Consider the following 26360-nt stretch of genomic DNA (forward strand, 5'->3'; position numbering starts at 1 on the left):
TTTCCTCGTGTTGTACCACAAATTTCTCCCCAGATCTACTCTGTAGTTCCTCCTTAGTTACGCGATCTACCCACTTAATCTTCAGCACTGTTCCGTAGCACCACACTTCAAATGTTTCTGTTCTCTTCTTGTCTGATTTGCTTTTCTTTCATACAAGGCTACAATCGAGAAAAATACCTTCAATAATACTTAAATTTGTATTCGACATTAAAATATTTCCCTTTTTCGCAAACGCTTTTTTTGCCATTGTTATGTCACGTTTTGTACCTTCTCTACTTCCACGACCGTGAGTTGCTTTACTGCCCAAATATCAAGATTCGTCTACTACTTATAGTGTCTCTTTTCCTAATCTGATTCCCTCGGCATCGCCTGACTTAACAATTGCTACACTTGGGCACACTGACCTTGTTAGCTCCCTGATTGGCTATCACGGCGAATTTCGTGTTGAGCTGTACTCAGTATGTGAAGACATGTGTTTAATGTAGTAGTAACTATTTTGATATATACGGGGCTTACCATAATTAATAGCGAAAACTGACACGGTTGCACGAATACAGAAATGAATAAACTTACGTCCACAAACAAGCTGTTCACGGGGTAATTGATAATATATGATTATGGGTCACCAATGACGTCAGTATGAAGTACTGACCTACTACAGATGTATTTGAAATGCAAATTTTTCGATTATTTCCCCATCTACTTCAGTTGTGTTAGTTGTTATTTTAATAGGACAAATTAAAAGTGTTGGTTCAGGAAAACTGTTTGCTTTTACAAGTAGCGTACTTGATGATGTGAAAAGGTACCAGAACAAATGATTACAATATCTAACGAGAGTAAACACCAACAAAACGACTGAACTGCTTACGAGCTAGGACACGGTCACAGGGGCAGCTGTTTCCTCGACCAGATCGAGATTTCGCTCAACATTTGATTCGGAAGAAATATTGAGGTCGATTCCTGCTGGACGTCACGGAACGAAACCTAACTTTAAAACATACCGGAATGTACTGAGTAGTGGCATACATACAAATCAACATCGTGACACAACGGATCGGCACGGGACGGGACGGGACGGAACAGAACGGAACGGAATATCAGTGTCTAGAATTGTTGGACAGAAAGTTTTGGCGTAGGGGACGAGACAGTGCAGTTGTCTCCTACCATGAAAACTTAACATATGTCCACCGCGTTCACTCCAATTGCTGTAGTTGATTTCGTGGTTTGTGTGTTCTGAATGTTTGCTTTATTGAGTGCTTTATTTTCGTGACACTTTGTAAGGAAAGCTAAAGATTTGGGTTTCGTACGAGTGCTATTTCACGAGAGAGGCCTAATGCCTGACGGCGTAAAATTATTTAGGTTTTACAAAACCTACATGGATAAAACATTTTAACTGTACATAAATAGAAACACAAATACTTAGAACACTTTTCATTAAAAGCCTGTATTTAGCCGTAAATGTCACATTTACTGTAGAATAAGACTGTTTTTAACATTGTTTGGTACCTAGAGTCAGAAAAAACCCCACAATGCACCAAATAAAAAGTCTACGTATTGTATTGTGAATACTGTTTCGTGTCCTTGTATGTAGAAATTTGATGACGCTAATAAATGTTGATGTTTTCACATGTCTGGACGACACTTTGCCGGCCGTGGTGGCCGAGCGGTTCTAGGCACTACAGTCTGGATCCGCGCGACCGCTACGGTCGCAGGTTCGAATCCTACCTCGGGCATGGATGTGTGCGATGTCCTTAGGTTAGTTAGTTTTAAGCAGTTCTACGTTCTAGGGGACTGATGACCTCAGAAGTTAAGTCCCATAGTGCTCAGAGCCATTTGAACCATTTGACGGCACTTTCCTTGTTCTGTCACTTCACAGCAGTGAGGAAAATTTACCATTTACGCTTTGCTAAGAACACTGAATTTTATTATGGACATTAATAATCGTTACTCCAATTAAGAGTTCCTTTATTAATGTTGATTCACCACACCACCCCTCTAGTTCTCTGTTTTCTAATTTTTTGGAATGCGGATTGTATCTCATAATCTTACGTTCGCCATTCAGTGCTGATCAAAACGACGTGGCTTAATGCTGAAAACATTCGTGTTGAGAAGAATCCGCATTTGGCTGTGGCGGTCCTTAGAAACTTACGGCATCTTTCGTGACGTTCCTTAAAGCTATGCCCTCACGACGCCTCTTCCGTCGTGCGCAATCGCAGACGCACGGGAATAAAAGGGCATTCATAAAAATTTGCGGAAAGAACGCATGTAAGCATCTGCGTTCGCATATCCACACGTTGGCACAATGCGAAAGCAGTCTGCTGTGAATGTCTTCCTTCGCTTCGGAGATTTTGTTGCGTTTATTGTGATGAAAAGGAGACAGAAAAAGAAAACGCTAAGGTGACTGTAGATATAGAAGTGTACAAGTAACAGAGGTACGAGAAATACAAAATGATGACAACGTTCTGTCTGCAAATTTCAGGAGTTCGCGACGAGAGTTTAGATTTTCGGGAAACTGCAGCGATAAGGCTGGCAATAAAACATTGTTAGCTAGTATCTGGTGTCTTATATACTCGTTTGCATTGTGTATTCCTCATTTCAAAACAAAGCATTTCAATTCTAACGAATCTGTAACTTGTAATGTCGTATAATTGTAATTTATTTGATTGTTTTATACCTCTGTTTTCTGTGTGAAAGAAGTTTGTAGTTATTAGAAACTTTGTTCCTATACAATATTACAATTTGTATCTATTATTAATTATATGTGGTGTTTTCATGTGTGATTATGACTCGTTCGATATTTATGCAGTTCCCTTGCCTACTGGAACAAAGGAACACGAATAAATAAATAAAAATAAAAGTGATTATTCCTGAAACTGAGAAATACTTAAAGGAGGTTCCTAACCGTCCTGTCAAGGTTAATTTACTTTCAGTGCGTCATTTGCATTTAATCATGAAATATGATATGTAGATTAGCATCATCGGGCTCAGCAAATTTGGGAATTTCATAGACGCCAGGATCCACTAGAACGGAGGTTGTGTTTTTCAGTTTCGCAGTGTTTGCATCGTCAGTGTGCTTCATTTCTATTTTTAGTTGTTTGTTGAAGAGCTACACATATCCTATCGCTTCTTTTGTAAAATTGAAGTGATATCAGGTGTTCCCCAGGGAAGCGTCCTGGGACCTCTGCTGTTCCCGATCTATATAAATGACCTGGGTGACAATCTGAGCAGTTCTCTTAGGTTGTTCGCAGATGATGCTGTAATTTACCGTCTAGTAAGGTCATCCGAAGACCAGTATCAGTTGCAAAGCGATTTAGAAAAGATTGCTGTATGGTGTGGTAGGTGGCAGTTGACACTAAATAACGAAAAGTGTGAGGTGATCCACATGAGTTCCAAAAGAAATCCGTTGGAATTCAATTACTCGATAAATAATACAATTCTCAAGGCTGTCAAGGTGTTAAAATTACGAACAACTTCAGTTGGAATGACCACATAGATAATAATGTGGGGAAGGCGAGCCAAAGGTTGCGTTTCATTGGCAGGGCACTTAAAGGATGCAGCAAGTCCACTAAAGAGACAGCTTACACTACACTCGTTCGTCCTCTGTTAGAATATTGCTGCGCGGTGCGGGATCCTTACCAGGTGGGAATGACGGAGGCCATCGAAAGTGTGCAAAAAAGGGCAGCTCGTTTTGTATTAACACGTAATAGGGGAGAGAGTGTGGCAGATATGATACGCGAGTTGGGATGGAAGTCATTAAAGCAAAGACTTTTTTGTCGCGGTGAGATCTATTTACGAAATTTCAGTTACCAACTTTCTCTTCCGAATGCGAAAATATTTTGTTGAGCCCAACCTACATAGGTAGGAATGATCATCAATATAAAATAAGAGAAATCAGAGCTCGAACAGAAAGGTTTAGGTGTTCGTTTTTCCCACGTGCTGTTCGGGAGTGGAATGGTAGAGAGATAGTATGATTGTGGTTCGATGAACCCTCTGCCAAGCACTTAAATGTTAATTGCAGAGTAATCACGTAGATGTAGTTGAATGTCAGGCTCGTCAATTGTTGTGCTTTTAAGTCACTACAGCATCATAATCGTCCACAGTTTCATACACACTTTTCATTCATAAATTTCTCAGTTTTGTTACTTCGAAACTTTCAGTATCTTATTGCTTACAGAAGTATGATTGGAGACTCTTTATCTAATACGTGACGCTCGGGACAACAAATCTCTAATTTTTATTTAAACAATCTTCAGAAGCTGTTTAACACAGGACTTTTTTCTTTGTCTGTAATCATCCATAAACTTGAGAGCGCTTCCTTTATAGCCAACATACATTACTGCACATAAATAGCTTTACAGCATAACCTCAACGCACTAACAATCAAAAACTTATGGACTTCAGCTGCCCGTCGTCTGTTAAAAAGCACAAAGTTTCGAAAGCCGGTAGCAATGCGCTGTACGCACTGCCTTCATTAGCTGGAATTTATGCATGCACAAACGCGCATGCGTAGGTGCGTTATTGGAAACTTATGCCCATGCGCAAAGTTGAAGACAAAAAAAGGCATCGTGTGTGCGCACCTTAACGTCCAGTGCCAATGGACCAGTGGTTCAATGGTTCAAATGGCTCTGAGCACTATGGGACTTAACTTGTGAGGTCATCAGTCCCCTAGTACTTAGAACTACTTAAACCTAACTAACCTAAGGACATCACACACATCCATGCCCGAGGTAGGATTCGAACCTGCGACCGTAGCGGTCGCGCGGTTCCAGACTGAAGCGCCTAGAACCGCTCGGCCACTTCGGATGACTAGTGGACCAGTGGCAGTAGTAGAGCTAGTGCTAGTGGTAGTAGTGCTGTAATTGTAAGGTACTAAGTAAACAAATACAGTAAGAGCCTGAGGTTAGATCTATGTGTAATCGTGTGGTAAATGTGCTATTTTGCAGGCGGAGGAGCTGCACGCAGCCGTGGGCGACGCCTTTCGGGCAGCGTACGCGGCGCAGCTGCAGCGTGACGTCAGCTCGGCCCAGCAACAGGTGCGGCTTCCATTCAGTGGCACGCGGCACTTGCTGGCGCGTAGCTCCATGGACAAACTCTCTGCATCTGCACTCACACTACGCACTACGCACTGGAGGACACTTATCAGCCTTAATATGCGCCTACTATGACGGATTATTGAAGAGAAACGAACACCTGCGTAATTTTGTCTATGTTTCATACTGCGTTTTTTACGCACTCTAAGACACTGCGGACTAGAATACCGTAATTTTTAAGCATTTTTTAAAAAATAACTTTTTTACAGTTTTTATTATTAGATCGCAAAGGCATGCTAAAAAAGTTCTTAGTTTATAGAACCGAACTAACCTTTAAAATAACTGAAAACTGTCATCTGAACTTCTTCTTTTCTTCTTCCTCTTCGTCGTCATTGTTGCCCTCTTCATATATACTGTAAGATTTTCTGCTCTGCCATCGAGAGCGTTACTTATGGCGCACTCCTTGTAAGATTTAACAATAATGTCTTCTCTCACTCCGGACCACGACTGTTTTATCCACTAACACATTTGTTTGATTTTAGCTCCTTTTTTAAACTCCCTTCTGAGTGAATTTATGTTGGGTTTCGTGCATCATCCGTCTGTTCCATTACTTTCTCAAGTACACTTCAAATGGTTTATTTATCGAGACATCAAGTGGTAGCAATTGTGAAGTAAGTCTTCTCGGAATAACAGCAAGCTCTGTATTTCCCAGTCTCAATTTCTCTTTAGCAGAATTTTACAAAACTGATCTAGCACAAGAAGAGAATTCTTCTTCAGTAAAGCACCTTTCCTCCTATCCCAAACTCTGTTCATGAATAATTTCACACCAGCCTCGTCCATCCGGCCCTTGTCATGTACACTAATAACAAAACCTGGCGCTATTTCAGGTTTTGGCGTTGTTTTGCGCTTGAAAATGATTATTGGATTAATTTTAGCACCGCCAGTACAACCTGAAAGGACAATTGTGTAGCGCATTTAGTTTTAGTATCTTTCATAGCAACATTTCTGTTACTCTGCTCATTAAATGTCATCGGAGTTTCGTCGATATTCGCTATTGGGCTCAGTTCTAGTTTTCTTTCGATGTTGGATAATAAAGCACTGGAAAGAGAATATTTTCTCTTCATTCCCTTGTGGCGTTTTCTGAAATATTTCTGTTTTTATTCGCATGCTAGGTGTATGACGTTTCATAAAACTGTAGCGCCAACCAACTTCACTTTTAAATTCTGTTAAGTTCCACTGTAGCGCTGACTTACGAACGTGTATTTCTATCATTTTTGTATTACTACCAATAAGATTTTGATGGTGTTCTTGAATCCATTTCAGTATGTTATTTTCTAATCTTGGCCATTTTGCATTCTGTCCTCTGTTTTCACATTTAATCTTCCTCATTTTTTTGCAGTTCTTCTTTGCTAGTTCGCCAGTCGCTAATGGTTTTTTTCTGTAGATGGAGCGCCGAAATGCCGCTCAGCTACTATTTGCATGTCCTTCTGCATACACTATTGCTTTCAGTTTCTATCCCGCATCGTACGAACACCTTTTATTTCTTTTCGTTACGGAACTAGGTACTAACAAAAACGTTGTACTGTTACCGATAATACAAATCACTTCCAATTCAAGTTCACTGGAACCGTAGACCGCAATGACGCATCATAAGCTAGACATTGTTCTGGGTCTGTGATGGCGGAGCGGGAAGGACACAGTATTAGCAAGCTTGTGTATGCCTGCAACTCATGTTCGTCGAATCGGTGCACTGCTGATGCCAGTTGAAGCCAATATTGCCAGACGCAGATAGGTTTCCTGCGGAATCGAATATATGGCCATTTTAAGACTGGTGGAAATTTTAAATGAAACATTGGAAATTTTTATATTGATTTCGAGTATATGATGCACCTGAATTTAGGAGGCAATTTTCTGAAAAAATGTGTGTCTTACAGTTCGTAAAATATGCACTATTAACACTATTGTCCCACAGCGACAAAACGGGAAGTCTAAATGAACGATCGGCCAGAAGAAAGTGCCTTCTACTCTTATGATGGGTAAAAGGGAAGTGGGATGGAGCCATTTACTCTTCCATGTTACTCAAGGCGCATGACAGGTGTAGCGTGTGCATAATTATCCATCTTTCGATTGCGTTTGTGCGTAGCAATGGAAAGAAAGGCTGATTGCTTGGTTGCAGAAAGGAGTATTACGATAACGATGAAATTGTTCAGACATGACCATTCATACATGATCGCCTCGTCATTAGTATAACACCAAATGGGACGAATGAAGCTGAAGTTTGATGGAAATTTATTTGTGTTTGTTTATACTTGATACGTTAGTAACTTACTAGCAAGTATACTTATAGGTTCTCTCTATAGTGGCCGCTTGTCTGAGTAGAATAAATTAGGAACGTTGTCGGGAACGGCGCCGACGGAAACCTCCACTCAGACCCACAGCGAATCCCTACCGACTTCACAATAAGAGATTCACAAGCGTATCATCACACTCAAAAGTGACAGAGCTTTGGGAAATAATAGAATCATCGCAGAAGTACTGAAAAATTTCCTTTTGCAGGTTACATACAAAATTGTGTCAGCATGCCTCCAGAGTAAAGGCGCAAATCGACCACATTATTAGCGACTACCAAGCCAGCTTTCGCACTGGCTGAAAAATTCAATTTCAAAACAGTATTAAAATACAGTCCACTCGGTTTCTTTGAGGAATCGAGATTGTGTATGATTCAGTCCATCAGAAATCCCGTTTGTCATCCTGCAAGAACAACAACCCGATCCGAAAACTATAAATCTCATAAACTACCAACAAAAATCCTACGTAAAATTCATGCGCGAGGTATCAAAACCATTTCTGACAAAACCCGGTGTTCTATAGGTAGAAAGTCTGTCTCCTACCCTCTTTAATCTGGTTTTCGCCAAAGTGGGAAAAAGAACATAGAAACCAAAACTGCGGGACACACATAAATAATACAAGACTTGAAAATTACATACAGACTGAAATTTTTTGTGCATTTCCACAGACTCTCAGCAATAATAATCGCAACACTGCAATGTACATAGAACAACTCAAAACTATACCAATAAGACAACAGCTCAAAACGTATTTAGAACAGCCTTATAAAAGTCAGACACACATTTTCAGCTGAATCGAATTCAGCCGGAAAATTAGAAAATGAGATTTACTGCCACTGAATGAGGTCTCCACCAGCCCAGCGACAAAGTGGACTAACAAAAGAAAAAGAATCCACAGAAAAAAATGAGAGTCGCTTAGAATTTCCGGAGAATGAAACATAATAGCTTTGGGTGATTCGATAGGACCCAACTACACGTAATAATAATAATAATAGTAACCGTGAACATATCTACAACAAGATGTTCATCTCTAGATATGCAAACTAAAACACTTTACGAAAGTAGTCACGTTAGAATCTTCATATGCATGTGACGGAATAGAGACGGAATAGAGATACTTGAAATACGAAATAATGGAAATATAATACATGGAATGTAAAGCACAAAATGTTGGAAAATGAAGTAGTGAGGAGATTTACCAAATCACATATACGTGAAAAGTAATGCCTCAGCAAAGGTTAATCTTCTTTGGACGTATCTTCCGAATTAATGAGAATAGACAAACCGCAAACATGACAAATAATGCTGTATTTCTAGAAAAAGATGTCGATAGTAAAATAGACTACAGAAATAAGGAAAAATTTACAATGAAAACAGACCAAAGAAGTGGAAATAACGTAAAGAAACTAAATGAAATACTAAACTTCAAAGGGCGCAAGAAATAGAAAGTATAGGACGCAGGAGCACCGAAGACAAAAAGACACGGTATAACATGGGGAGAAGATGGATCAGTACTTTAAAAGTAGGAAACAATAAAGAATGATGAACCGAAATTTTGTAATGGTTGCAGCTGGTCAGTATGCAGATAAAAAAGTGACAGTAACAACAATAATAATGAATAGTAATATTAATAATGATAAGAACAAAAGTAAACCTCAGAAGGAAAGTAAATGGAAGTAGAGTGGAAATTACTAGGTACAACAAGGGAAATCTTGCGGAAGAAAACACGAAAGAAAACTGCAAAGGAAATCGATAGTAATCTAGCAGAAACTAGATTGGTCAAGAGGGAACAACATGTCGAAAGCAGAAAGCGACACCCGAAAAACAGTATTCAAAAAGTAACATATATAGGAAAATGAATACGATATAGCAAAATTTGGGTTAACATAAAGTGCCATGGAAAAGTGCTGGAGAGGAGAAATGCGAGGAAACCGCGAATTCAAGAACAAAAGCAATATGACACTGAAGGAAACATACTATTAAATCAGCCAGGAAACATAACGAAGCGTACAACGAAGGACGATTGCCAGCATCGCAGAACAAGGCAAATATATCAAAGCAAAAAATCTTCTGTTAAATTTAATAGAAGGGAACGGCTCACAAAAGGATCAGCATGGAAAAATACTTTCTGACAAGAGTGACGTACAATAAAGATGTAAGACATGCTTTTTACAACTACTCGATTGCAATGATCCACAGCCTTAGTTTAAATTTGAAGAACATCATACAGTTTATGTAAAAGTCGCCACACCATCATTAATTGAAATACAGCAACCAAAAAGAAAAATTGGAGAACAACAAGGCTTGTGGTGTAAACCAAATACAAGCTGAGGTGTTAGAGAGTGGAGTACCAAGACTAGAATTAGAACTAAGATTACTAATAGATAAAAGTAGGAAGATAGGAACGATAACTGTTGACTGCAAAACCGCAGTTCTATGCTCCCTAATTAAGAAGAATGATCCCTTATTTGCGATAACTGCAGATGAATTGCTTTCCTGAATATCAGGTGTTACTTATAAAATCGTTGCGGAATGCCTATTAAACAGAGTGATCCCAATAATTGACGCATCCACAATAGATCATTTATTCACTCCAAGACATATAACTGAGAAGGCATGGAAATTCAGTGTTGTTGTCCCTGTGTTATTTCTACATTCCAAAGAGTCCTACGGTAGCATTCATTCACAGACACTCCTAAATACTATGGGCGAATCCGAAGTAACATAAGGCTAATTAGATTAGTTAAAATGTGTGTAGGTGAAACTTTGTCGTACAAAGACACCTGCAGGAGGAACTGAAAATTTTAAGGTATTCACTGGACTGTGATAGGAGGAAGGCGTCTCAACTATTTTATATAATACCGTCTTAGACAGCATCGACAAAGAGTTTAGTAAAACTAATCCACATTGGATCCAAATGCAGGAGACGTACGTTACTAGACTTACCTACGCAGACGATGTGGCATTAATAAGTGCTTTCAAAGCAGAACCAGTCAGAATCATGCAAAATTACTACAAAATCGCTAAGAAAACAGAATTACTTGGTAATGAAAATACGACAGCGTATTTTATCATAAGCAAGAAAAACCGAAGTGACACACAATTTCGCTTCAGCTACTTCGGGAGTCATTTAAGTAGCGAGAGAACGGATATAAAAATAGATGTCGTTCTAGCAATAGCGAACACAACGCTTTTTAGTTTTAGCAAAATCTTAAAGGAAACATCACTTAGCACTAACCTGAAAATCCACTTGTACCAGTCAATGATCATTAACATTTTACGGATGTGAAGCATTAATATTTAGAAAGAAACATGAAGAAAAACTGTTAATATTCGAAAGAAAATCACAAAGGAAAATTTTTTGATCAGTATGTAATATAAATATGTAATAAAGGATAAGAAGAAATAAAGAATTAAGAAGGCTGTACAACATCGTCAAAGTGCTAAAGAAGAGAAGGTTGTACTGGGACGGGCATGTAGCAAGACTGACCTAAAATAGAGTTCATAAAATGTAATTCTGCAAGACAATAGATGGAACGAGAGGGAGAGAAAGACCCAGAATTAGGTGGTGAGACAACTTCCGGGAGGACACAGCTAGGATGAAGAACAGCACCGAATGGACAAACAGTGAACTCCAAAGAAAGAAATGGAAGAGGCTAATAGAGCAGGTATATGATCGATAAGGACTTTGCCACATGGAAAGTAAAGTCGTAATAATAATAATAATAATAATAATAGGCCTCCGGTGTGTTCTGCCAGTCGTAAAAGGCGACGAAAAGAACAAACCACTAATAGGGCTAACCCCCCTTTTAGTGTGATTAGTTGGTTCAGGACAGAACTAAAGAAGCCTCGGACAAGCGCCGTCATGGTCGGGGACGACGCTTGAACCCTATGCCCGCCCACAATGGTAACGACACTGCTAGCCAACTGGAAAATGATTTAAATCCAAATAGAGGTGTTTTGCGGGATATGCTTCCTGCAACCACCCTAGAAGGAAAACAAAGACAGAGGATGAGATGGTCAGATGAAGTTAATCGACACCTCATGTTCTGTTACTACCAAGCAACAAACCTAGGAACCAACACAACTGGATACAGATCACAAGTATACACAACATTTATTACCAGATACCCAGAATTAAAATTTTTAACAGAACAACGACTAGCTGATCAGATCCGTGTAACAATCAAAAATAACAGGATACCCCAGTCAGAATTAGAAAACATCAAACAACAAGTACAACAAATACTGGAACAAAATAATGTGCAATCAGAAGAAGAAGAAGAAAATACAGTAATGGACTCAAACATCCCAGAGCAAACAAACAAAGAACAACATGCATCAATTAAACAATCAGAGGAAAACGAAATCTTAAGAAAGCCACCAGAACAAGCACAAATAGAACACAAAGTGACACACATGTTAGATATAGAAGAAAAATTTCAGCTGACATATATAGAATACAAAGACACAAATACAGACATTTGACCATTCTTGCAAAGACCGCCAAATAACCCACAAGTCGAAACAACAATAAAAACTATCAACACAATCATACACAACAAAATAAATGAAAACACAACTATGGAAGAGTTACAACTACTGGTTTATGTAGGAGCACTCGCTACACTAAATATACACACTAGGCAGAGATCAGAACCAACCAACACACAGAAGAAACCCACAAAACCAGCATGGCAACACAGGCTACAGATCAGAATAGAAAAACTGAGAAAGGACATCGGACAGCTAACACAATTTATAAGAAATGAAATGTCAGAAAAAAAACGAAAAAGGTTAGGTAAAATCTCACAACATGAAGCGATAGAGCAATTAGATGAAAAGAAACAGAAATTACAAGCACTGGCCAAACGACTTAGAAGATACAAAAAAGTGAAAATAGAAGGAAACAAAACCAAAGATTCAACACAAACCAAAAGAAATTTTACCAGACAGTAGATAACACACACATTAAAATAGAAAATCCACCAAACATAACAGACAAAGAACACTTCTGGAGCAACATATGGTCAAACCCGGTACAACATAACAGACATGCACGGTGGATACAAGCAGAAACAGACACATACAAGATGATACCACAAATGCCTGAAGTGATAATTTTGCAACATGAAGTCACCCAAGCAATTAATTCTACTCACAACTGGAAAGACCCTGGAAAAGATAAAATAGCAAATTTCTGGCTAAAGAAGTTCACCTCAACACATTCACATCTAACTAAATTATTTAACAGTTACATTGCAGACCCATACACATTCCCTGATACACTTACACATGGAATAACTTATCTGAAACCTAAAGATCAAGCAGACACAGCAAACCCAGCAAAATATCGCCCCATAACGTGCCTACCAACAATATACAAAATATTAACTTCAGTCATTACACAGAAATTAATGACACATACAACACAGAACAAAATTATAAATGAAGAACAAAAAGGCTGCTGCAAAGGAGCACGAGGATGTAAAGAGCAACTGATAATAGATGCAGAGGTGACATGTCAAGCTAAAACTAAACAAAGGTCACTACACTATGCATACATTGATTACCAAAAAGCTTTTGATAGTGTACCCCACTCATGGTTACTACAAATATTGGAAATATACAAAGTGGATCCTAAATTGATACAGTTCCTAAACATAGTAATGAAAAACTGGAAAACCACACTTAATATCCAAACAAATTCAAATAATATCGCATCACAACCAATACAGATTAAGTGTGGAATATACCAAGGAGACTCATTAAGTCCTTTGAGGTTCTGCCTTGCCCCGAACCCACTATCCAACATGCTAAATAATACAAATTATGGATACAATATTACTGGAACATACCCACACAAAATCACACATTTACTATACATGGATGATCTAAAACTACTGGCAGCAACAAATCAACAACTCAACCAATTACTAAAGATAACAGAAATATTCAGCAATGATATAAATATGGCTTTTGGAACAGACAAATGTAAGAAAAATAGCATAGTCAAGGGAAAACACACTAAACAAGAAGATTACATACTGGATAACCACAGCGACTGCATAGAAGCAATGGAAAAAACAGATGCCTATAAATATCTAGGATACAGACAAAAAATAGGAATAGATAATACAAATATTAAAGAAGAACTAAAAGAAAAATATAGACAAAGACTAACAAAAATACTGAAAACAGAACTGACAGCAAGAAACAAGACAAAAGCTATAAATACTTACGCTATACCAATATTGACCTACTCATTCGGAGTAGTGAAATGGAGTAACACAGACCTAGAAGCACTCAATACACTTACACGATGACAATGCCACAAATATAGACTCCATCATATACATTCAGCAACAGAAAGATTCACATTAAGCAGAAAGGAAGGAGGAAGGGGATTTATCGACATAAAAAACCTACATTATGGACAGGTAGACAATTTAAGAAAATTATGGCTAAGAAAAGGCAATATATACAGTGAAACGGAAGGATTCATGATTGCAATATAGGATCAAACAATAAACACCAGATATTACAGCAAGCATATTATTCAAGACCCCAATACCACAACAGATAAATGCAGACTTTGCAAACAACAAATAGAAACAGTAGATCACATCACAAGCGGATGTACATTACTAGCAAATACAGAATACCCCAGAAGACATGACAATGTAGCAAAAATAATACATCAACAGCTTCCCTTACAACATAAACTTATAAAACAACACGTTCCCACATACAAGTATGCACCACAAAGTGTACTGGAGAATGATGAATTCAAATTATACTGTAACAGAACCATTATAACAGATAAAACAACACCACATAACAAACCTGACATCATACTCACCAATAAAAAGTAGAAATTAACACAACTAATCGAAATATCCATACCCAATACAACAAATATACAGAAGAAAACAGGAGAAAAAATTGAAAAATACATCCAGCTGGCTGAGGAAGTCAAGGACATGTGGCATCAGGATAAAGTTGACATTATACCAATTATACTATCAACTACAGGAGTCATACCACACAATATCCACCAGTACATCAATGCAATACAGCTACATCCAAACTTATATATACAACTACAGAAATCTGTAATTATTGATACATGTTCAATTATCCAAAAGTTCCTAAATGCAATATAACACATACCATACAGTTAAAAGGAAATGACGCTTGATCAAGGTCCGCGTCACTTTCCATTTTTAACCAGACTTAACGTCTGAGAAAGTAAAGAAACAATAATAATAACAATCTGAAATTCAGACTATTAAACTCATATGCTGTGTTAAATGTTATGAAGATATGTATAATAACAACGACACAACAATAGTACAGTTAGTCTGTGTCATGATAATTACAATACAGGTACTATAATGTTAGTTTAACTAACGTTACGCTAAGAATACTCTCAAACTGAACTAATGGAAAGGAGTGTAAGCAGTATCAAATTAATACAATTAACTCCACCCTGCAGGCCATCTATCAAAGGATACCGTTAGACGTCGAAATCTCAGCATCGTACATAGGAGACGGACGTTACACAACATGGCATAATAAGCTGAATATGTGATCCAGCTGACTTTAGGGTATCCGCCCGGGAAAAAAAAATATAAATTTTTCTTGGTCTACTGCTGTGCTTCTACCTCAAAACATTCTCGTTTCCTCATGGCAACTGAAAGAACGAAATCTTTGTGTACGAGATTAAGTTCATCTTGCAGTTCTTCTGTGCCTCATAATTCTTAAGCTTTGCTTATAACTGCATAATCATCAGGAAAACCTTCAATTTGTATGTACTTTTGTGTTGTGTCTCAGTAAGATGACAAATTGGTAGATAATCATTCGTGTGTAACATTGGTTCCCTACACAGACTTCGCTAGTTCAAAATACAGTGAAGTACAGTATGGAATATTTATTATATTGAATAGTTGATTACTGTTTTTTTACATATATTTTGATTTGGGGTTATTGAACTATACTGCCAACGGTTTGGTACAAGTGTGAAATAATTTTATATATATATATATATATATATATATATATATATATATATATATATATATATATATAGTCCAAACAATGGTTTAAAATTATTTTTCATTTTCAGCATTGGTTACAATACTTTTAGTTAAGGAATCTTGACATGTCGACAGTAAAAAAAGAGAACGTGAAAGATACTAAGAAGCATACATTTGTAGACAGGAAGTTGATGGAAGTTATGAATCTACGGACACTTTTGTAAGATACTGAAAGAAGGGACGGTATCTGATGATTGTAAAATGGATATCAGAATCTGAATTTCAAAGAAAGTTTCTATAGGGAAGGCATTTTATAATCTCGAGTGGGTAAATCTTGCAAAGGAGTTATAGGGCGTAGGATCAGACGCCTCATTGAAGAAAATCGTGAAGAAGAACAGTATGGACTAGGGAAGGGAATATGAAAAGCTACGTAATTTTTTTTTTTTTTTTTGGAAACGACAAATGATGGTAAAATACCGTGAACACAACCGAGACTTATGGTTAGCTTTTCTAGATTAAAAGTAAGCTATGAGTAAGAAAAGAATGTGCGAAATACTGAAGAAAATTATAATTCAGGGTGACAGCGTGCACAGGATCAAGAACTTGCACGAAGATATCACAGTTCAATCAAAACACCCCTAGAAACGACTGAAACTTTTGGCATGAAATCTGAATTAAGGCAAGATGGTGTTCTATCTCCTTTTTATTTCTCTAATAACGAGATGCAGAGAAAAGTACCACAAAGTATAGGAGGTAAAATAATATCCGTGTTATATGCTGATTGCGTATGTCAGTCGGGTGACTCTAAAGAAGACCTTCAGAATCAAATAACCACCTAGGTAGAAGCTACTAAAGTTTATCGTCATGAAAAGATATGGGCAACCAATGGAACATCTCGAAGTGGAGGGGAAACAGCTACAGATGGTCCATCACTTCAGAACCTTGGCAGTGTTGTCGATGATAGGCAAGGAAATCCCTTACAGAATTCAAGCATGTAACGACTTTGATCAAATAGTTAAAGACCTAATGTGGAACAAGAAAATACCACTAAAATGTAAGAGAGACATCTATGAAATCTATTAAATGGCGATTTTGACATACTGATGTGAAATATGGACAATGAGAAGTGAGAAGTAAAGATACCAGCAAAATTCACGCGGAGGGAGAAGGAGAGATAGAATCCGGAATGAAGAAACCGAGAACGGGTTGAAGTTGTAAAACTTCAAGAAAAAATAATCGCGCATCTGAGACGCTATGGACGCGTAAAAAACACGTAGATGTTAACAGGTTACCAAAACTAATATATGAATTACAACTGAGAGACAAAAGACCTAGAGGAAGACCGAATCTCAGGTGCAAGGACGTGGTGAAATCGTTTTATCGTAAAGTTAAGAAAACGTTCGCCTTTTGCAACTGGCGTTTTATCTTGAGTGTCAGACATGTTTCGGGTATTCATGTTAGGCATCTTCAGTGGCATTCTTATTTGTGCCCTGTTCATGGAACCATTTGTTGTTATATATGTGCCCAATTCACGGAGTACAGGTTTCCTCTAGTTTTCTAAGCTTCTACTATGTGTATATAAAGATATAGAACAACAAATGGTTGCATGAACGGGACAAGAAAATGAATGTCACCGAAGCTGTGTAACATGAATAGGCGAAACATACATGGTACTAAGGAATAAAATTTTAGCTTCAAAAAACATAAATCTTCTTATCTTTAGGACAAAACATAATTGAAGTCAGCAGCTGAGTGGCTAGAAAATTTACGTTATCGAGAAATCTGATATCGAGCAGACTGGACGTATCTGACGGATCATCGAAGGCAGAGAGAAGTTTAAGGAGAATACTTGGTGAAGAAGCTTCGTTTGACAACTCTTCGGATAAGGTAAACAAAATTTTGATGACACTTGGAAGTTTCAGCGATTACGCAACCACAGAAAGGCTACCAAGTTTCATACGTATATGTTACTAGTCTCATATAATAAAAAAGGTCTTCAAATTCAGTAAGATTTGTTGGATGGGCACTTCAGTTTCACGATGTTTTGCAGTAAAAGGTTTCACTACGGTTTGAAGAAACGGCAGGAAAACAGTAACAGTAAGTGGTTTACGTCTCTTCTTCTTCTTCTTCTTCTTCTTCTTCTTCTAACGATCGCAGAAACGTTTAAACTTTATGCCTCTATGATGGAAGTGGGAAAGAGTTGAAATATGGTTCGTAAGCATTCGTACGAAGGAAGCTAGCTATCAGCTTCCTGCTTATTTGAAATTTTCTAAACAAGAAAGAGTTTCGATTTACTAGTTGGATCGCAGAGTAGTAGATTATGAAGATCAAAAAATGTAATTACATACTTGAAAATATCCTGAGGTAAAAATAGTACGGTAGTATAGAAAATGAACCAGAAACTGACAGCTGCAGATGGTACGGGATGATTCAAATATTTTGGGGGTATGTGAGCTACCTTACACTTTTGACTGAGGAACATTACTTTCCAGGTGGCGCAGCTTGGCAAGTAACTGCAGGAGTGTGCGTCTGGGAGCGAAAACGGCAGGCAAAAATGGAACCAGAAGCAAATCCGGCAGGTTATGGGCACGGAACAGATGTCGTTTCGGGATTACCAGAAGATAACTTCGTCTCCAATATCCTCCCTTCTCAGTATTTTCGCAGATCTCGTCGCGTGGGAATGGGAGCCACCCGATACATAATCAGCGTAATCTGTATCAGCTTCTGTAATCGGCTTACAGAAGGCAAGGAAGAAAAGAAATACGTAATAAGTCGAGAAGGATCGGAGGGGGTGGGAAAGGGATTGGGGGGGAGGGAGGGAGGAGGAGGTGGCTGCGAAGCCACGCGGTGACGTATCGATCTGGCGAGACGAGCTCCGAGAACCGATAACAGGCGCGAGGGGTTGGAAGGCATCTCGTGTCACGGCCAGAGAGCACTGCTGTGATCTCAGGGCGCGGGATCGTACCAGGGCTCCTCCGGTTGGTCAGGAAATGGAAACGACAGTGAAAATGTGACGACGCTTTGCGCTGATGTTTTGGGCAGTGTCGCTAGTACATCCTTCGATAACGTCGGCTTTCTTCAATTCTGTGCAAGCAGTGAGCACGTAAAGGTGTCTAGAAAATACCATCTCCCGTCAAGTGTGAGATTTCGCCTGATTTCGAACTGCCCACGAAACGTAGCTGTCATGTACACTACTGGCCATTAAAATTGCTACACCAAGAAGAAATGTAGATGATAAACGGGTATTCATTGGACAAATGTGTTACACTAGAACTGACATATGAATTCATTTTCACTCAATTTGGGTGCATAGATCCTGAGAAATCAGTACCCAGAACAATCACCTCTGGCCGTAATAACGGCCTTGATACGCCTGGGCATTGAGTCAAACAGAGCTTGGATGGCGTGTACAGGTACAGCTGCCCATGCACCTTCAACACGATAACACTGTTCATCAGGAGTAGTGACTGGCGTATTGTCACGAGCCAGTTGCTCGGCCACCATTGACCAGACGTTTTCATTTGGTGAGAGATCTGGAGAATGTGCTGACCAGGGGAGCAGTCGAACATTTTCTGTATCCAGAAAGGCCTGTACAGGACCTGCAATATGCGGTCGTGCATTATCCTGCTGAAATATAGGGTTTCGCAGGGATCGAATGAAGGGTACAGCCACGGGTCGTAACACATCTGAAATGTAACGTCCACTGTTCAAAGTGCCGTCAATGCGAACAAGAGGTGACCGACACACGCTTCCAATGTGCGTTCAACACGATGTCGCCAAACACTGATGCGACCATCATGGTGCTGGATTCATCCGAAAAAATGACGTTTTGCCATTCGTGCACCCAGGTTCGTCATTGAGTACACCACCGCAGGCGCTTCCGTCTGTGATGTAGCGTCAAAGGTAACCGCAGCCATGGTCTCCGAGCTGATAGTCCCTGCTGCTGCAAAAGTCGTCGAAATGTTTGTGCAGATGGTTGTTGTCTTGCAAACGTCCCCACCTGTTCACTCAGGGATCGATACGTGGCTGCACGATCAGTTACAGCCATGCGGATAAGATGCCTGTCATCTCGACTGCTAGTGATACGAGGCCGTTGAGATCCAGCACGGCATTCCGTATTACCCTCCCGAACCCACCGATTCCATATTCAGCTAACATTCACTGGATCTCGACAACGCGAGTAGCAATGTCGCGATACGGTAAACCGCAATCGCGATTGGCTACAATCCGACCTTTATCAAAGTCGGAACTTCTCCTCCTTACACGAGGCATCACAACAACGTTTCACCAGGTAACGCCGGTCAACTGCTGTTTGTGCATGAGAAATCGGTTGGAAACTTTCCTCATGTCAACACGTTGTAGGTGTCGCCACCGGGGCCAACCTTGTGTGAATGCTCTGAAAAGCTAATCATTTGCGTATCACAGCATGTTATTCCTGTCGGTTAAATTTCGCGTCTGTAGCACGTCATCTTCGTGGTGTAGTAATTTGAATGGCCAATAGTGTATTTCCTTCTCCACGACAGTTCTCGGCCGCACACTGCAGGAGGAATGAAGACGCTCCAGATGCGATTTCGATGGGAAGTGTTTGATCACCAATCATACAGCCCGAACTTGGCTCCCTCAGAGTTTCATCACTCCTCACATGAATTGCTGCCTGTGAAGGCAACATTTTGGCACAGACAATGTCGAGCGGCGACTATGGAGAGAAGTAGTTGGAAGGTCTAGCTAACAATCGCAAATAAAACACTTTTGAGTTTCACTGTAATTTCTATTTCGCGACTGATCGGACCTTGATAAACGAATAGCCCTAGTACAGGCGATGAAGGACGCAGTATTTCGTACGTAGCAGTGAAAGGGGCTGTTTGGGGGCCGCAAGCAGGCAGGTACGCGCCTTACTTACGGACACTCATCACTTTCCAGGCAAACTGCTGAAGCTAGTGCTTTTCCGCTTATTCCTTTATTTGCACACAGCGGACAAAAAATGTCAAAGCGTGAAATATACCTAATACCATGTAAAATCACGAAAAACTTGCTCGGTTCGATGAAGAAAACAGTCGACAAGCATGCTACATTTAGCCACTGATTGATCCTGTGTTGTTATGGTCTTCAGTCCAGAGACTGGTTTGATGCAGCTCTCCATGCCACTCTATCCTGTGCAAGCTTCTTCATCTCCCAGTACCTACTGCAACCTACATCCTTCTGAATCTGTTTAGTGTATTCATCTCTTGGTCTCTCTCTACGATTTTTACCCTCCATGCTGCCCTCCAATACTAAATTGGTGATCCCTTGATGCCTCAGAATATGCCCTACCAACCCATCCCTTCTTCTAGACAAGTTGTGCTACAAATTTCTCTTCTCCCCAATCCTATTCAATACCTCCTCATTAGTTACGTGATCTACCCATCTAATCTTCAGCATTCTTCTGCAGCACCACATTTCGAAAGCTTCTATTCTCTTCTTGTCCAAACTATTTATGGTCCACGTTTCACTTCCATACATGGCTACACCCCATACAAATACTTTCAGAAACGACATCCTGACACTTAAATCTATACTCGATGTTGACAAATTTCTCTTCTTCAGAAATGCTTTCCTTGCCACTGCCAGTCTACATTTTATATCCTCTCTACTTCAACCATCATCAGTTATTTTGCGCCCCAAATAGCGAAACTCATTTATTACTTTAAGCGTCTCATTTCCTAATCTAATTCTGCTGCATCACCCAATTTAATTCGACTACATTCCATTATTTTCGTTTTGCTTTTGTTATTGATCCTGTAAGTAACCAAATTGCAGGAAAGCTGATTGCTACATCTGACTGTGCGGGATTTAGATGTAATTTAGCGGCCCAGGCAGTGCGTGATGGATGCGGAAGTGCTCGACAAATCGCAGAGTCATGCATGCTGATGATTGTCCATATTCCAACTACGAATACATTTTATGTAGGGTGTAAAATGAAACACCTTTCACCCGCGTAGTTTCCAAACTTATTTTATTTGGCTATCAGTTTCAGCCATTAATACTGGTTTTAGTAAATTTCTGCTTGCTGTAACGATTTTTTCCACCTTTCGTGTAGCCGGCCGCTGTGGCGGGGAGGTTCTAGGCGCTTCAGTCCGGAACCGCGCTGCTGCTACGGACTCAGGTTCGAATCCTGCCTCGGGCATGGATGTTTGTGATGTCCATAGGTTGAATTGTATTGTATTGTACGTTAACCGGGGACCTAGAAACGACGGAGAGGCTCCGTCCCCGCCTCAGCCGCAGTGGTCCACAACCCCACGACGACTACCTCAGTCCACTTCACCTCCCCGCCGCCCTACACCGAACCCAGGGGCTGTTGTGCGGTTCGGCCCCCGGTGGACCCCCCCAGGGAATGTCTCACACTAGACGAGTGTAACCCCTATGTTTGCGCAGTAGAGTAACGGTGGTGTACACGTACGTGGAGAACTTGTTCGCGCAGAATTGCCGACATAGTGAAACTAAGGCGTAATAAGGGGAACAAGCCCGCATTCGCCGAGACAGATGGAAAACCGACTAAAAACCATCCACAGACTGGCCGGTTCACCGGACCTCGACACAAATCCGCCTGGCGGATTCGTGCCGGGGACCAGCGCTCCTTCCCACCCGGAAAGCCGTGCGTTAGACCGCACGGCCAACAGGGTGTCCTTAGGTTTAAGTAGTTGTAAGTCCAGGGAACTGATGACCCCAGATGTTAAGGCCCGTAGTGCTTAGCGCCATTTGAACCATTTGAACCTTTCGTGTATTTCCTAACGGCTGTTGTTGCCTCAGTGCCTGTTACTTTGGACTTGCATGCATGCCCGAAAGAACATTTCATCGTAATTCAGAATAACACAGGCATTGATTATCGTGTTCCGCAGAAGTCGGGTGACGAGCTGGAGATGCGCCCACTGGGCGGCGGCCGTTCGATGGCGGCTCTGACGGACGACTCGCCGAGCAGCGACGAGAGCAACTCGCCCACCGACCTCAACTCGTACCGCCGCCTCGGCGACAAGCCGGCACTCGTCAAGCGGCTGGGCCTGCAGGGGGGCGGCGGGGGCGGCGGGGGCGGCGGCGGCCACTCTGAGGACAGCCGGCCGCTGCTGTCCGCCGAGCACTGCCCCCGCGGCGCCTCCACCCCCGCCGCCGACGCCAGCAGGCTGCCCCCGGGTTGCGACAGGTAAGCAGACACAATGGATAGATCACATCATGGAAAACACCTTGTAATACGAAGATATTAATTTCGCAAAAATTTACTTATTGTCTAATTTTATTTATTCCAGTCCTTGATCACAATATGAATTTCTTAGACGATGACCGGTTTCAGTCCGTAATGACCATCCTGAGATCTTTTTTACACCATGTCCTAAAGTGATAAGGCCATAATGGCATCGTCAAAACATATAAATATGCTACGCTGTTGTTACTTATTGTCTGTTTTGAAGAAAAAATTCTCAGTCATAAGTTGCCTAACAGAATTTGTTGTCAGTCTAGATTACAGAATTGTATAAACTCGTGACAATATTCGGTTCCAACAATTCATCTTCAGATCTAAATACGTGAGGCGCAAGACTAACCCACCATTGTTGTTATATGGCGTACCATGCAACTTTTCTTATAGATTCGAAATTAATTAGCTAAACTAGAATTGCTTGATATCATTCAGTATTAGGTATTGATCTACTACTCAAAAATTACATGTGATAAATGGCGCCAGACCGGTACTCGAATGCCTATTCCTCTCCCATCGCGAGATGTCGCCTTTACCATTTCATCTATCCTTGCACCCTCTCAGGACGTATTTCTGTATGTCATATTGTCTGCATTCTCACATCGTAGTCCACTGAGTTTTTCCCCTGATGGCGGCAACATTACTTGGATTCTCATAGCAGGGGGAACGAGACAACGAGGAATCGAGACCAGAGCTGTTGTGATACTTGCATGGATCTCTAAAAGAAGAGATACACTGCTGTACGAAAAAATTCTAAAATAACTTAACACTTCCGGGCTGAGATGCCGTGGTCCATACATAAAACACTCCCCTGACGTTTCGCCTTCGACTGCGGAAGGCATCCTCCGAGGACAACGGGCGAACTGTCCCCTGAGGATGCCTTCCGCAGTCGAAGGCGAAACGTGGTGGGAGAGTTTTATGTATGGACCACGGTATCTCAGCTCGGAAGTGTTAAGTGATGACAACATCTGCCGTGAAAGCCTTCATTCTATGATTCTAAAATAAGTTTTTCTTGTTGTTCTTAATGACATATCTCCAATTACTTGAAAATGGCATAAAGGCCGATACCTTGCCGTAATTAAAGGAACAGCAATACACTCAAGTGGCGGTGTGTTCATTTAAAACTTACTGAATGACTGTTACTCAGCAACACGTAAAACTGTTTTCTAAAATAATTGGCTGGATGCAAATTACTTTCAAACATCCATGTAAGTACTTGCGTATAGATTTGGCTGGCTACTCGAAACCGATCGTAATTTTAGAAAAAATATGCAATCAAGACAAACAATAGAAGTATTAATTATCACCTAGAAGAAATCAGAGTTCTAAGATGAAACTTATCAATGGCTTTATCCCTTTGTACATATTGGTACTTCAGTGCGATAAATCTTTCCCAACGATGGATGACCTCGGTTGCCGCAGTCTGAATGATGGCATTTTAGGAAACATTCGCCTCGAAAATTCTGGAAATGCCTACCACACAATGTGTGTTTCATCCGAGGTAATAGGGACAAGTTCTTGGATGTCATACAAGGAGAATACGGGAGGAGAGGTAAAACTTGATATCCCAAAGAAGCAGCATATATGACTACATCCTGCGCAGAATTAGCTGGGGCATTGTCGTGGAACGAAAACACCTCCTCGACAACTTACCACGACTTCTAGGCTTCACATCGTTCGGTACTATGCCCCTTTGACTGTTTTTCGCTTTTGAACGCACACTAAATTAATCTCAAAAAATACTCATCATGACCGTGACCGTAGACGGTTGGATCTTCGCATTTTCCGGTGGTGTGAATCTACAGGGTTCCACTGCTTGCCCTTTTGTGTCATCGTCGTATTAACATACCCAACATGGTGGTAGGGCGTCTGAAGACGTCATCCGGCCTGGACTGACACAGCTGTAACATTTTCGCTGCTTCCTGGCCTCACCAGGTTTTTGGATGATTGTGAGCAATCACGGAAGCAAGCGGACAGCGACCTTTGTCATGTTCTAATTGCCGAGCCAGATGCTGATAACTGATCCATTGCTGAAACTTCCTCGCAGATTAAAACTGTGTGCCCGACCGAGACTCGAACTCGGAACCTTTGCCTTTCGCAGGCAAGTGCTCTACCATCTGAGCTACCGAAGCACGAGTCACGCCCGGTCCTCACAGCTTTACTTGTGCCAGTATCTCGTCTCCTACCTTCCAAACTTTACAGAAGCTCTCATGCGAACCTTGCAGAACTAGCACTCCTGAAAGTAAGGATATTGCGAAGACATGGCTTAGCCACAGCCTGGGGGATGTTTCCAGAATGAGATTTTCACTCTGCAGCGGAGTGTGCGCTGATATGAAACTTCCTGGCAGATTAAAACTGTGTGCCCGACCGAGACTCGAACTCGGGACCTTTTCGCGGGCAAGTGCTCTACCACTTGCCTGCGAAAGGCAAAGGTCCCGAGTTCGAGTCTCGGTCGGGCACACAGTTTTAATCTGCCAGGAAGTTTCATATCAGCGCACACTCCGCTGCAGAGTGAAAATCTCATTCTGATCCATTGCTGTTTCTCACGTTTGCCAGTACCATTTCCATTGCGATACGCCGGTGTTCGAGCATCAGTAAGTCTCAAACCAGCGCATACTTCTCTGGAGAGTAAAAATTATTCTGGAAACGTTCACTTAGGCTGTGGCTAAACCACGCCTCCGCAATATCCGTTCTTTCACGAGTGCTAGTTCCGCAAGGTATGTGGGAAACGTTTTGTGAAGTTTGGAACATAGGAAATGAGGTAATTGTAGAGGCAAAGATATCGGGGTGGTTCGTGAGTCTTGATTGAGTATCTCGGTAGATACGGCACCTATACACGGAAGGCAATGGTCTACGAGTCCTGATCCAGTACACTGTTATTTGCCGAGAACTTTCACGTACCTCGTTCTTTCCGCGAACCATTTTCTAACGGAACAGGAGAGGAGGGAAGTTTCCGCGATACACAAAGTACCCTTCGCCACACACCTTAAGGCGGTTCATGGAGTAGCAGACGGAGAGTCAAATAAAAATTAATTCGAGTTCATAATAATATACATCTCGTATGGCCTACGTCAAGTATTAGGTCTGTCCGTAGTTAGTTTTCTAAGAAACAGTTGAGTATGTTGTTCGAAAGTTATCGTTTGGTAGAAAACGATCGTACAAATTATTCATGTTGCAAAAATTACGCACTGCTCTCATGTTTTCACATTATGCAGAGGATCATGATGATATTCGGACTTCCAACCTGGAGTGTTCTGTTTGTATACCAACGTTGATGAATGCAGTCTTCCTTCATCAGGAAGAAAGTGTATTTCACCACCAACTTTTACATACGGCACATATGCAGTAGGCAGCTGCCGTACTGCTGTTGATGAATTCTACACCTCCATTAACCCCCGCCCCCTCCATGAACCACGGATCTTCCCGTTGGTGAGGAGGCTTGCGTCCCTCAGCGATACTGATAGACGCATCTTATGTGCAACCACAACGGAGGCATATCTGCTGAGAGGCCATACAAACGTGTGGTTCCTGCAGAGGGACAGCAGCCTTTTCGGTAGTTACAGGGGTGTCTGGATGATTGACAGATCTGGCCTTGTAACACTAACCAAAACAGCCTTGCTGTGCTGGTACTGCGAACGGCTGAAAGCACTGAGAAGCTACAGACGTAACCTTTCCCGAGGGCATGCAGCTTTATTATATGGTTAATTGATGATGGTGT

The 26360-nt window shown here is 40.9% G+C and overlaps 1 protein-coding gene across 1 annotated transcript in view; it reads left to right on the forward strand.

The window, feature by feature from the left end:
• LOC124790458 (SH2 domain-containing protein 5-like) overlaps positions 1-26360 on the forward strand; it is a 387811-nt gene that overhangs the window by 329965 nt on the left and 31486 nt on the right. Inside the window, exons 4-5 of the mRNA XM_047257790.1 lie at positions 4944-5033; positions 22293-22516. Of these exons, the coding sequence (XP_047113746.1) occupies positions 4944-5033; positions 22293-22516 (314 nt within the window). The remainder of the gene's footprint in view (positions 1-4943; positions 5034-22292; positions 22517-26360) is intronic.

Source organism: Schistocerca piceifrons, chromosome 1 (assembly GCF_021461385.2).
Source record: "Schistocerca piceifrons isolate TAMUIC-IGC-003096 chromosome 1, iqSchPice1.1, whole genome shotgun sequence".
Lineage (NCBI taxonomy): Eukaryota > Metazoa > Arthropoda > Insecta > Orthoptera > Acrididae > Schistocerca > Schistocerca piceifrons.